Here is a 13,497-nt window from a genome sequence, read left to right on the forward strand (position 1 = left end):
CTTCGTCTCACCCCCATGTAAATCCCACATGCTTGGAATGTGAGTAGCTCCCTGTGTGGTCATTTGTCTTATCTTGATATACAACATTCAACAGTCGCACATGTCCTGTGGCATGTTTCTTGTAGTAATTGGTCCCTCCCCTTAGAACTGGCCCTGATTAAAGGAAGGGAACACAGATGAAGATCTACGAAGATCTGTAAGACACCTGGGGGTTTGCATATTCCAAGGGCACGGAGTACGCCGTGTAGACCTGTACCTGTGCGATAGATGTAGGATGTCAACTACATAGTATTCCACATACCTGACTCTGACTTGCTGGGACCTGCAGTGTGACTATCGATACATGTGCACATAAGAATTTCGATGGACTCGAGCTGGAGTTTCAAGGTAACCCTTCTTTACTTCGATAATCATACTCCCCTATCTCTTCAGAGGTATCTGCAGGTACTTGAGAGGCAAAATACGTATAGAAATCAATAGTCGATGTAATTGATCCAAAAATGAAAGAAAAAATATATCAATAACTGCAAGATGTGACTGCTCAGGATCTGACCCGCTCGGATCGTAGATCCTTTTCTTAAAATAATTTCTTTTTCTCTTTCTTTTCTGTCCATTCTTTTACTTTTATTTGCTTTTTTTCAAGGGTTCCGATCTGACAATAGACACAGAAACCAATGTGATGAATACAGGCCCACTTTGCATGTCCTCTGCATGTCCGATCCGGATCTAGCGGTGTAACACATACTATTAAGTCAGGTAAGCCCGGTTTTCCCAAGTGATTTGCCTCTGTGCACAGGTATGCCCGATACTCGATGGAGAATATCTTTTTAAATATTAATAGCAAAGGGGAGGGGAGAAGAGAGGACACATTACAGATTAGAACAATACACTGTCCTTAAGTGGAACTATACCCGGGAGAGGTGGGACGGCAGAACCACTCTATTGCATTCTAATATTTGGCAGAGCTGAGCTCATAATAAAAATGACATATCTCAGCCTGAAGGAGAAAGGAAACTGCTTATGCTCTGATCTGACTGGCTACTGCTCATCCTCTGCCATCGCCATTCGTCCAGATTGTGCAGTATTCTGGGTCCCCGCGAGTTCTACTCCCAAGCCATGAACAAAACTATAGATTATTACTAGCCCTAAGAAATTAATTGACTATATCATATATCATCATAAACTATTCTTGTGAAACCTCTACCCATCCTCTTTTTCTTTGCTGCCAACGCTTTATAATCCGCTCGACCTTCGTTCAGCTCGTGGAGGGGTTTATCTCTTTTCTTTGCAGTTTGTCGGTCAGACCAATTCGTTGACTTGCATTTATCCGACAGGAAAAAACAAAGGTATGCTTGTGCGGTTTCGTTTCCCAAGAATTACACCTTGATTGCACCTTGATGCTCGGCGATGTCGTTGTAGTCGTCTCACCCCAAGAAGAGTGGGAATGCAAAGGCATCACCACATTTATATACCCTGAGCTAATAGAGACCTCTGATAGAGAGTAAAATTGTCCAAGTTCTAGATTCAACCGAACACCTGGTCGGACAAGTCGAGCCCCGACTATTTCGCAACGCCGACGCATCGGGATACTTGCAAACATCGACATCTATCCCTCCATTTAAATCCATACGTCTGAGCTAGTGCGCCTTCGGTACTAAAATACCGGGGTGTATTGTTTTGAGATATATACAGCTATGCCTCCCCCGGTCGTGATAAAGGTCGTCCCAGATCGCGCAGGTCGGATGATGAGTTTGTTGTATTCCTTCAAGGCGTGAGTTTGATATAGAGTATTTCAAATGTGTTCAAAGGCTAACAAGAATTTCAGATTCCACCTCATTGCCGCTGGCAGGAACTCAAAGATCTCGTGCGCCAAACCGCACTGCATATTCGCCAAGCAGTAGTATACGATGATAGCCATGGATTCCCCACCGGACTCGGCCAAATCATCGTCAAAAATGAAGACGAGGCCTGGCGGACGTACCGTATGTGTTTACATCCCAGCAATCCCCAATGCCCCGTCCTAACATCGCCATAGATCGCCTTTCCACCAGCGGATGGGATGGCCAGAGTCTGGTGGTCACACTCTCGCGGACCAGTACGCCCACCAAGCCCATTGCCGGACCTACCAGAAGTCCCGCAATGATACCAACAGGCTACATCTCTGGCCACTCCACGCCACCATTAGTACATGGAAATATGGCAATACCTCCGTCACCCGTTTCTCCAGAGTGAGTTTACCACATTCCCAAGTATGAAACATGAACAAAGCTAACCCCCCTCATCCAGATCTTCCAATCCCCCCACTCCACCATATCCATACCCAGAGTACGGCGTCATGATGGTACCAATACCAATGCCACACCAAGGTTTCATACCTATGATGCCAGATCCACACGGACCATCAATGCAATGCTACCCTCCATCCCCAATAATGAACGGCGCAATGTACGAACCGCATTGGAACATGATGCCAGGCTACCAGATGTCTCCGCCACAGGACTACCAACACTACCCCCCTCACGCCACAGGCACAAACCCCAACTCTCCATCTTTCTACCCAGACCGACGATCCATCACAATCGAGAACTTGAACGCGACTACTACATGCGCCGATCTAAAAACCCTTCTACAGACAGCCGGCACTGTCCAGAAATGCAGTATAGTCACTACAGACTCGGTCGATGGCAACAGCCAGCTCCGCGGGCTGATCAAAATGCAAACAGCGGACGAGGCACAGTGTGCTGTGACCATGTTCAATAATCTCAGTTTCATGGGGTCGCAGATTAGAGTTAAGGTTGATCGTGGCTCGCATCTTGCAAGGGCTGTTAGCTTTGATGGGGTTTGTGCTGGCTCAGACACCGCGGGATCGGTGCCGGTCAATGGGGATACGTGTCAGTCGTGGGCGGATGAGATGACTGCTGAGGCTCATGTTGTTGATAATTGCAAGCCGTTGGTGATAGATGGGTCTGGGTTGAATAGGTCGAGTGAGATTTTGTCCACGTCGGCGCCGACATGATAGAATGTTTCATGTATTATTCGAGGTGGGTGGTGGTCAATATTGAAACATACATATGTTCTACTTGTGCTTTGCTTTTTTTAATTGGCTTTTAATAGTGGCTTTTTTCTTGTTCTTGTTCGATGTAACTTATTCTGCTTCCTAGGCGTTTAGATTCTTTTAGCTATGGATCCTCTAGCAAAAGGTTATCTCTTCATTATAATTTCTATTCTTGGACAGCTCTATGAGTGCTCAACCTCTCAGACTCCCATTTTCTTTACTTACACCTAAAGATACACTTGTATTCCAAATAAATTTCCTGGATATCTCCGTTCATTCTTCTCTACTCCATGGACCGTACTAGATACAAATCCGTATAGGCATTCCTATGCGGACACAACTTCTTCCCAGACGTAATGTGTTCCAACACACTCACATCCTCACAATCCAAAGTCCAAGTCTTTCCTTGTTCCTTATCCTCCAAAGCTGCCAACAAAGCACCAACCAAAACCCCAATCATCCTCGGTCCAAAAGTCGGCTTAGCAGGACATTCAAACGGCGGACATCCAAAAGGCATAAACGCATCTCCCTGCACCGGCGTAAGAGCAGACCAACGATCCGGGTTGAATCTCCTTGCATCAGAACCCCAGATATCAGACCTCAGATGACACCCCTCGATATCAGCGGATTTTATCTCATAAGATGTCCCCATACCCCGGTCCCACTGATACGCTCGATGTATGTGTCTCGTGGGCACGTATAGTCGAAGCGATTCAAGGACTATATGCTTTTCACTAGGTGAACTCTGAACACCGTGTGTATCACCTATTCTAGGCTCATTGCCGGACGGGGATGTGGGGCATGCGTCGAATTGTGGTTTCGTAGGGTTCTTAGAGAAAGCAATCATTGTGTCTCGCCATGCCGGTACTTCTTTCCCAGTCGCGAACCGGATCTCTAGGAAGGCTCGTAGGACGACACGCCACATTGTCTCGAAGGAAGGGAGGATGAGGTTTAGTGGGTTATCCTCTGGGAGATCGTGTTTCCCGAAGATATTGACTAGCGAGGTTTGAAGTAATACATCGTCTTCGAATCTGGGAATATCGTTCTCGGCGGGTTTTAGCTTGGAGAATATCCAGACTCGATTTATGGACTGTGCTAAGTTCAGTAGGTTCTCATCACATGTCTGGTCTTGAGGCCTTTGCTTGAAAAAAGTGAAAGCACTACTTTCAATGAAAGTATTTGTGCTAGACTGGCGACGTTGATTTGATTGCGATCGACACTGGTCTTATTGCTGCTAATGTTCTGCTTTCCCTCATGACAACTGCAGCCGCCGCTGTGATCAAGTCCCGGGAAGCCATGCTCTACCCAGTGGCTGGCTGTGACTCTGGCGAACTCGGATACGTCGTGCCACTGCTTCGATGATAGATTGATCAAAGGTTTGACTTTCTCGACGAACATGCTGGCGTGGACGCTATCTGTTCGGGTGAAGGCATTATCGATTCCAAATGCAATGGAAAGGTGTCTATTAGCCATCGCTTTCGCCTGGTGTGGTGAGTGGATATTCGGTTGGTCTTCGTGTTTCAACATGCCGGCAATGATTTGGCGACATAACGCTGGGTTATTTGATGTGGAATGGGTTTGCTGTCTCTTGCCCAATGTCACAAATAAAAGAATGGATATGGTGAGGACGATGAATGTTCCTAGAACTGTCGACATTTTCTCTAGTTGAGCAATGATGGATTGGAGAATTAGTGGTCAAGTACAGAGCCATACTTATAATGCAGACGGTAAAAGGAGTCTAAGTCATGCAGGTTGCATGGATGAAGAAGATGTCTTATTTGCTTTGTCTTGATCATTGGGAAACGACAAATAACTCTGGAAATAGTGTACAAACTGTTGCATTGTTCCGCGTGAAGATATGCCCTATGAGGCGACAAACAAATCGTGTGTTGTCTTAGAAGAACAGAGGAAATGTAGGGCTTCTCCCTTTAACAAACGAGCAGGGAAGCTGCATATTCCACAAGAGCAAAGAATTGGAGTTCTAAAAGGGAGAATCATATTTCAACGCAAGTGCATTCTCAAAAAGACTAGCCAATATTTGTATACAATCATCAATTCATTCAAACAAGCGTGTTATCCCAGGTGTTCATCAATGTAAGTCTCATATCCCATCCAGTCACCATACCCAATCGCTGCGACCAATCATATCAAAAACGCCATGAAACCCAGGTACTATGACATCTATCTCTCTTTTAGTTAGAGCTTCTCGGTAAGCTCAAACCATGTCTATTTTGCATGGCTAATCATCTCTGCATAAAGGTCCTCAGGGATCTTACGAACGAGGAGAACGGTCAAAGCAATGATCTCCTTTGCATCGAGGGGAGGGAATGAGCGGAGGATTTTATTTGGGCTATAGTCAAGTTAGCTTTTGTCGGATAAAACTCCAAAGGACGCTCTGGAACTTACCTCGGACTCTCAAAAATTAAATCTCGCATACGGATTAGCTGGGCGACAATGCATAGAATGTTCAGGTGTGGCCCATATGCAAATAAGAAATCCCACAGATGCAATACCTCTGGCAATGGAGGCGTGCAAGCGCAGAGGGTCAATACCGATGGGAATGCGTACAGCTCAGCGTGCATACCCTTGGAGAACAGATACGCTGCAAGCTTAGGCTCCACGATCTCAAGACATCGGTCCACTAAACGAAGACCCTTGTGGACTCCATCCATAGCACCACGGATATATCCTGGACATTCGCGTGTGACAAAGTAATGGAATAGAGCGAATGCTTCCACCTCGCTACGGGCAGCATAGAGGAATGGCGCACACAGGACATTCATGCCTTGGACGTACATGGCCGAATCACTTGTAGTTGTATTCGTGACCTTCTCCAGCTCCCCACCAAAGGGGGATTCCTCTGCAATGCTCGGTGGTGCGTTCACTAAAAGCTCCATCTCACGGCGCCGAGATGACGTTGGTCGAGACCGAGGTTTCGGTCTGGAATCGTGGAGTTTCCATGCCACAGCGTTGAGGAGTCGAATCAAGCTTGCTTCTGTGACTCGGCGTTTGAAGAGAGGGTCTGTGGCTAGTGTGCGGAAGGTATCATTGCGAATTTTGGTGTAAGCAGGAGAACGGCCGCGGTGGATAAGAGCAAGGTAGTCATCGGTGGGCATAGGAGGAATGTCGAGGAGGACCAGCCAGAGGTAGATTCGGTATGGCGACTATTATTTCGAAGTGTTAGACATTAATCTTGTAAAACAGACTGGGTACCCCTCACCATGCCATCTCCGTCAGCATCTACTCGGCTGGAAAGGACGAGGTATTTGAGTTCTCGAAGTCCCTCATTGGGATTTGAACTCTGCGGCCCATCGCGCAAGAAGTTCTCCAAAAGAGATCGCTTGACCCCAATTCCTGACCCCGTCTTCCGCGCGGGTCGTCTCTGAGTCGCAGGTGGTGTGGCAGCAGCTTCACGAGAAGCCGCGTCGCTATTTGATCGAGCTCGGCGATGTGCGCGCGCTCGGGTGGCAGCACCAGGAGTTGCTGCTGATGCGGGGTCAGCTCCATTAGAGCTACCTTGGCGAGAGGCTTGGGTCTGTGCAATGAGCGCGCTAGAGGTCGATAGCACTTGGTGGGATTGTATCTTTCGGAGAGTTCGCATGGTTCGCGGCGATGCGGGTGTGTCGGGGCCCGGGACACCGAGAGCCCAGGGGGGCTGAGGTTTGGCCATTTTTCTGCAATCAAGTCTGCATTAGAAGGCCACGATCAGACATCTTTAGGAAACGGGGTAAAATGAGCGCAGTTGACGGGTGGAGGTGTATCAGATCGCGGTGGCTGGAGCTTTTCTGCCGATGAAATGCGGAAGGCGTTGGCTCCGGCGTATAGTTCCACTTTACTATTTCCTATTTACGTACAACATAGCTCACTCCTTTTACCAAAAATTTTCATTAGCATTTGAATAATAAATGGTACATGATCATCCATGGCAAGCTTTGTATAGTCTGATCTTTGCTTCTACGGACTGGGAATTTGTCAACTGCCAAAAATGTTACAAGACGCAACCCCCTAACGCCAACTCAATTGAAACCCATATTCGTGATAACAGTTCATACATGTGCTGGGTCTCCTTCACGCTTTGCATTATTTCCATTCTCCCCACCCGTGACGCTGCGCACGAAGTCATGATACTGGAAAACCTCGCCCCTCTTACCCATCCCGCCTGACTTCGCTCCTCGGCCAATAAATGCCGGACGTCCTATAAACCCACTGAAGACTTCATCGATCTCTCTTTCAGTCAAGCGTTCCTCTCCATCTTCTGGGGAGGTATGTAGTAGAGCATCACGTAATTCGGCGGCATCGATTTGCCCATTGTCATCGTCATCAAATGCGGCAAGAGCATTGAGAAGCTCCTGCGAAGGTGACATCGATGCCATCAGTCCTGAAAGTGTATTCAAGAAGGTTGGGAAGTTCATAGTATGGCCCGATCCCGGCGGGAAAAAGCGCGAGAGCGTAGAGGAGGACGAGTCTTGGCCTGTTCAAACACTTGGATTAGTTCCTTATACCAATATCAAAAGAAAATAAATGGGGTTTCTTCCTACCCAAAGTTGTTAGCACATCAATCACATCATCTTTGTCCACGAGCCCGTCGTTATCCCGATCGAGAACCTGGAAAGCTTCTCTAATCTCTCTCACTTGTTGCGCCGATAGCTTTCCAGCCGCATCGCCAGCTGGGGCGGTAAAGCCACCTGTTCTTGTCCCAATAATAGGGGATGAACTTCCTGGCGACCGCGCTCCTTTCGTCGGGGAAGGAGAGAGCTCTCTGCCAAAGTTCGGCTGAGGAATGGGCCGCTCGCTCTTCGGAGAACGCGATTCGCCATCCTCCACTGTATATGATTGATTGAGCTTGCTGGGCGACACCATAGGTGTATATGCCCGACTGGGAGAGCTCCCCGGGGTGCCTCCTCCTGTGCGACTAGCTGAGGGCGGGGAGTTTGGGGTGGACGGGCGCCGGAACGGGGATGCCCTCGGCGACCCAAAGGATAAGGGCGATGGTTTGAATGTAGGATTGTTGGCCTAGGTCATTGTCGATTAGTCTTAATGGGTATATCATTTTTAAAACCTTCACTTACCATGGTGAAAATCGCGTATGAGCTGAATTATGAATTGCAGACAGCCTATGACGAAGGCTTGCTTATCGATGTAAACAAACCCGGCACAGCAACATAATTTTGCCACCGTCTTTCCCACCGCCCCATGCTATCTATATAAACATACCCCAGTTTATCCTCAGTTGTATACATATTGTGTTCCTTGCTTAGTTTTAATATTTATAATTCGACCTTGCTACATAGATCTATAAAGTCTGTTTATGTTATTTAAGTAAATTAGTCCCTAGCTGACTAGGTGTTGCATAAATTCGCATGCAGTGTTCGTTTACATGTACATCTATAAGGAATCATACTCGTCACATCAACCTTCGATTGGCTTCCAAAAATTCAATTATGAAGGATAATACCGGTGCACGCTAAGTCAAATATTCAACCTTTCTCCGGATATGTTACACCTATAGAGCAGTCAAGTATTCAATACTCAATGTTGCCTCTCTCTCTCTCTTCCTGCGCTATACCGGGTAAGACACAATTAAGTGGCGAGTATTGCTTTTTGGTAGATGTTCTAGACTGTAACAATCGGATATGTCAAGTCTATGGAAATTCCTAAGTATAAATAGAAAGATCTGCAAAGTACGGAGTACTGTAGAAAAGAAGGGAAATTACATTCTAATAGATCGTCCTCCCATGTTCAACCCTGGGTGGTATATGGATCTTATCGCCTTATCGTCTCTCCACTGTGGAGAAATCGTCCTTTTTCTTAACCCCTCTTAACCCCTGAACAGTTAATTCGAGACAATTAATTCAACTAATATTATCATTGGCCCTTGACGGTGTGCTTTTTGTGCCCCCGGTATGCCACTCGATTTATAGCTTGGCCCGGAGCAATCCTCTATCCCCAACAGCCCCAGAAGATGGCAACGACACTACCGTATCGACCGTCGAACGACTCCCTCTCCGCCTCGAATAACCGCCAAACAAGTGGTCTTCCTCGACTTTCGCCTGCGGCCTCCTTTATCGGACGGTCGCCCAGCAGCTCACACGGCTCTTTTCGAAGAACATCCACAGACCATGCGACCTCAAGCTTCAGGCCACGCCGCTGCAAAGCGCAGTACCCGCTCGATTCGCCGGAGCGCCATGTGGAATACATCCTGGTTGCGTCCTTCCATATTGATCGGGGCCCGATCATGGAGCACCAGTATCCCGCTGCAATCAGTGGGGACGAGAGCATGCTTGCAGAGCTGATGCTGCCGGATCAGACGCATGTACGGAGTCAGGACTGGACCATGTTCTTCTTACACAAAGACACCAGCGGCGACGAAGAAACGGATTCAGCGGGGGGAAAGAAGAAAAGAAAGCGGAAATCACAATACCATGGAAACCAGGAGGGAGCCGATATCCAGGACGAGAACTTCGACGAGACCTCCGATGATCCCGACAGTAGCGACGACGAGGGTGGTGAAGGGCCACCCTTGATGTATGTGCTGAATCTTGTCAATACTAAGCAGGATAACACGGTCCGAAGGTAGGTCTTACTGTCTTGTCTGAATGTACGAATGCTAACAGCGAACAGAGGCGCAGTAGTCAAGGCAATGGCAATCTGTACGCGACATTCATTCCTCCACATTTACAAAGTAAGCTACTATGCTACTCCGAGTCCTAGCACCCAGGCAATCCTGACATTATGCAGCCTTTACTACTCCTAGCGCTGGAAGACTACTTCAAATCTCCATTCCCCGAAACTCTGGCATCCCTTTACGACGCCGTTAACGCCATGGACCTTTCGTTAATGCCAAAAATGTCGATACTTGAGCGGCATATCTTGCAATCTAGCAACACAAAGGATATGTTCCTGGAGAAGTTCGAACAAATGATCCGCCAGCGGGAAGAAGAAGAACTCCAAGATGGGGAATGTCCCCCGTCACCGAAGAAAATCAGCCGATACGCCCTACCACGGGATACACATGAGTACGAGTCGAAGGTGGTCTACAATGACATCCCCATACCGGTCAAAATCCCGACAGTGATTTGGCCGGAGACCGTTGGAGACTTCTCCCTCATTAAGCTCATTCAGACGTTCGCCGTTCCGCATGCCACAACCCCCCCAGGCTTTCCCAGCGCATCCCCATTTGACAACCAGCGGTCCATTCACACACCCCGTTATTGTTCTTGTCAACGCTATCCTTACTCAGAAGCGGGTTGTATTCCTAGGACACAACCGGCCATCGGGAGAAGTTGCAGAGGCGGTCCTGGCGGCCTGCGCTCTTGCATCCGGTGGCATTCTGCGTGGATTTACTCGACACGCATTCCCTTATACTGATCTGTCAAAGATCGATGATCTTCTCAAGGTCCCTGGGTTTATTGCAGGAGTCACAAACCCTACATTTGCCAACCATCCTGAATGGTGGGACGTTATGTGCGACCTCCCGACAGGTCGCATCAAGATCTCAAGTCACGTTGAACCTGCGCCGGTAACAGAAGGGCTTCTGTTTTTCCAACAGCAAAATTCTCTACTACCCAACAGTGCATCCAACACGACCAATGATCCAACAGGCGACACACTATTCATAGAAGACATCCTCCGCAGCATCAGCCAACGCCACGGCGAGAATGCCGTCCGCGCAAAATGGCGAGCCTACATAACGAAATTCGTCCGCGTCGCCGCGGCGTTCGAAGAAGCAGTATACGGCGCCTCAAACCTCTATATCATCGGCCCAGGCGAAGAACTCTCCCCAGACAGCCCAACCGGCCACCAAAGCGACGCCTCAGATCCAACAACTCTCCACGGGCACGGATACGTATGGACAGACGAAACAGCCAAGCAACGCGAGCTCTCAGCATCCGTCTCCCGAATTGAAGGCTGGCGCAATACCCGCTCCTACTACTCCTATATCCAAGATATCGCAGCAATGTACTTCCCCGCGCGTCCAATCCAACGCCCAGATATCCACCACCACCACGACCGTCTTCGGGCCCTAAAACTCTCCCACTCCGAAGCCGCGTCCATCTACCTCGCCCTCTCCCACTCCGTCAAGGACTACGCCGGCATTTGCCAGCTCCTAACCGTCGCACCGGAGAACCAGGCCGGTCTCTTCTATGTCAGTATGGGCTTGTTCCATCCGGACCAGGTCGTCCGCGAAGCGACAGCCGATCTTCTCGATCGCATCGCTGTACACCCAGCCGGTCGTCATTTCTGGACGCATGTTGGCCGCTTCGCGAAGCTGGGGCATATCCGTGTTAAGCGGGAACGAGATGCCGCTACACAAAGTCCTATTTCTGGTAGCGGGTCGCCGATTCCTACGAGTCCTGGGGCTAGCTTTGGAGGTGAGCCGCAGAGCCTTGTTGGTGTTGCTATGGGAGGAGGGTTGAAGAGGAGGAGCTGATGAGGGTTTGCGGTCTTCTTTTTTTAAATAACATTTTCTTGTCAGTGAGCGTTTTTTTTTTTTTTTTTTTTTTTTTTGCTGTCTTTGTCAGATTCTTTATGCGTGACGAACTATGCGCACTCAAACCATGATTTCAGATGTGATTTCTTTGTCTTGTTTATATTGTGTCTATTTATAGGTGTGGATATACTTGTGAATACTCATATTGTATGGCGTCTGAGGAATACATTTGTTGACTCGGCCATTTTTTTGGCACTATCGAATCTTGGGACTCTAACAAAGACAATATGAACGAATCGAGTTAAACCCGATTGAATACAGAAAGAAGCAAATAAGGAAAATAACAGAGTTAATAACTGCTACAGAGCAAAATATGAATATCACTAAAAATTACATACAGATCAGAACGATCAGACCAGAAAACCAAAACAAAAAACACGCTCGCTGACATCAACCATGGCCATACCCAGCTGGGCAGACGGACCCCAAAAGGATACACAAGAAAAGAGAGTGTGTATGAACAAGAACAGAAAGAACAGACAAAATCATCCATATCAAAAGCCTGTCAGCATGACACTAAGAACCAAAGTCATGACAGTAACAATTCCAAGTTTGGGCAAGGGAACAGCAAGACCCGCCCCAGCCCTGACATCCGCCGAACCAACGGTGATATTAGTCGCCGCAAAGCCATCCCCACAATGCGTATTAACAATCTTCGCCGAGGGAAGATAAGTCAAATCAAGAGACTGACCATCCCGTCTCGCCCACCCAGAAAACAACTCCATAGTCGCTTTCAAACACTTATTGCAAGTCGGCACAGCCCCGCTGGTAAGCGGGGTACCCAGTGGCATGAGGTAGACACTGTAGTCATCGGGTACTGTTGAATTCGACACCGCGTCGACGAAGCAGTAGTCCTTGGTCGAAGGGTTCGTGAGACAACTAGCACGGTACATTGGTTCGTAAGCGACGAGATCGCGATACGTGCCCTTGACGACGGAGTTACCGTTTTCATAGTCGTCGCCGCAGTTATCTGGTTTGAGGAGATCGGCTGCGAGAGCGGTCATGATCGATGCGCATTGTGAGACATCTGCCGAACAGGATGTATCTAGGATGAGGGAGGTGGCGGCTGCTGAGCTTAGGGCGTGGAAGAAGGCGTTTGAGTTCTCGATTAGCAGGGAGATGGCATTGCAGTTTGAGATTGTTGTGTTTGCGCGCCATTTTGTGAAGAAGTCGATGCAGGTGGTTGAGTTTGCGAAATTGTAGGAAAGTGTGTCGAAGGGCTTGGGCATTCCTGTTGTGGAGGTTGATGCTGTGACTATTGTTCGTCGGCGTATTGTCGTTGTTGCTTCCTCTGTGAGTGCTTGAAGTGATTGTCGATCTGTGGTCTTGATCTCTCCACTTGGATGCCAGGCCGATCGTGGCACGGGCAGGTCTGTGGGTTCCACTGATTCGGCCCGTGTGGTTGATAGACAGAGAATAGTTATTAGAATTAGGAGGTTGTAGATATGGTAAAGACGGGACATTTTGGCGTTATGTCGTCGATTTGAGATCGAGGCGCGGACATCAACGGTCAAGTATGAATTATTATGAGCAAGGACAGTCTTTGTATGTTAAATGAGTGACAGAGCTGCTGGTCGACGAGTGCGGGAACAAAGAAGTGTTTTATTCCGGCATTGTGTGACGAATTAGGGACGATCAGTACTTCATTGAAAGGAGTGACTGAGGGAATGGATATTCCCTGAGAAGATGAAGTTGATGAAGTCAAAGTTGAGAAGCACACGAGGTAAGACCCATTAACCCTGGAAGGTTGCAGAAAAGGCTAAAATGGGGACTGTTTTTTTAGTTCCCAGGACATTCGCATTGGCCAAGGCCGAGAACGTGTTGCCAATGCGCTAGAGGACTCCGAGTGTACCACTAGCACGAACTAGACCGTTCCATGGGCTTTCGGGTTCAGGGGGTGTTCCTACTAAGAGATATCTCTGCTATTTTGGAATATACTCCCGTACTCCGT

The 13,497-nt window shown here is 48.2% G+C and overlaps 6 protein-coding genes across 6 annotated transcripts; 2 read left to right on the forward strand and 4 right to left on the reverse strand.

The window, feature by feature from the left end:
- Nucleotides 1-1,397: 1,397 nt before the first annotated feature.
- On the forward strand, nt 1,398-3,016 carry N7487_006064 (RNA-binding protein; the record flags this gene model as incomplete). Its single annotated transcript, XM_056873811.1, has 5 exons — nt 1,398-1,438; nt 1,693-1,771; nt 1,826-1,982; nt 2,036-2,228; nt 2,287-3,016. The coding sequence occupies 5 exons, from the start codon at nt 1,398-1,400 to the stop codon at nt 3,014-3,016; spliced, it is 1,200 nt and encodes a 399-aa protein (XP_056731531.1).
- A 322-nt stretch (nt 3,017-3,338) lies between these two features.
- On the reverse strand, nt 3,339-4,711 carry N7487_006065 (uncharacterized protein; the record flags this gene model as incomplete). The annotated part of the gene is made up of 2 exons (XM_056873812.1): nt 3,339-4,196; nt 4,217-4,711. 2 exons carry the CDS (start codon nt 4,709-4,711, stop codon nt 3,339-3,341), a joined length of 1,353 nt encoding a protein of 450 aa, XP_056731532.1.
- Nucleotides 4,712-5,281: 570 nt separating this feature from the next.
- N7487_006066 (TBC domain-containing protein) lies at nt 5,282-6,725 on the reverse strand (the record flags this gene model as incomplete). The annotated part of the gene is made up of 3 exons (XM_056873813.1): nt 5,282-5,405; nt 5,462-6,219; nt 6,276-6,725. The coding sequence occupies 3 exons, from the start codon at nt 6,723-6,725 to the stop codon at nt 5,282-5,284; spliced, it is 1,332 nt and encodes a 443-aa protein (XP_056731533.1).
- A 376-nt stretch (nt 6,726-7,101) lies between these two features.
- N7487_006067 (uncharacterized protein) lies at nt 7,102-8,176 on the reverse strand (the record flags this gene model as incomplete). Its single annotated transcript, XM_056873814.1, has 3 exons — nt 8,125-8,176; nt 7,594-8,068; nt 7,102-7,526 (listed from the first exon to the last, which is right to left on the reverse strand). Exons 1-3 carry the CDS (start codon nt 8,125-8,127, stop codon nt 7,102-7,104), a joined length of 903 nt encoding a protein of 300 aa, XP_056731534.1. The 5' UTR covers nt 8,128-8,176.
- Nucleotides 8,177-9,017: 841 nt separating this feature from the next.
- Nucleotides 9,018-11,486, forward strand: N7487_006068 (AFI1/MesA family protein; the record flags this gene model as incomplete). Its single annotated transcript, XM_056873815.1, has 4 exons — nt 9,018-9,628; nt 9,677-9,737; nt 9,794-10,179; nt 10,244-11,486. 4 exons carry the CDS (start codon nt 9,018-9,020, stop codon nt 11,484-11,486), a joined length of 2,301 nt encoding a protein of 766 aa, XP_056731535.1.
- A 554-nt stretch (nt 11,487-12,040) lies between these two features.
- On the reverse strand, nt 12,041-13,009 carry N7487_006069 (uncharacterized protein; the record flags this gene model as incomplete). Its single annotated transcript, XM_056873816.1, has 1 exon — nt 12,041-13,009. One exon carries the CDS (start codon nt 13,007-13,009, stop codon nt 12,041-12,043), a length of 969 nt encoding a protein of 322 aa, XP_056731536.1.
- Nucleotides 13,010-13,497: the final 488 nt, after the last annotated feature.

The sequence above is a fragment of the Penicillium crustosum genome (assembly GCF_028827405.1).
Source record: "Penicillium crustosum strain IBT 35664 chromosome Unknown utg000002l_segment0_segment0, whole genome shotgun sequence".
In the NCBI taxonomy this organism is placed as follows: Eukaryota; Fungi; Ascomycota; class Eurotiomycetes; order Eurotiales; family Aspergillaceae; genus Penicillium; species Penicillium crustosum.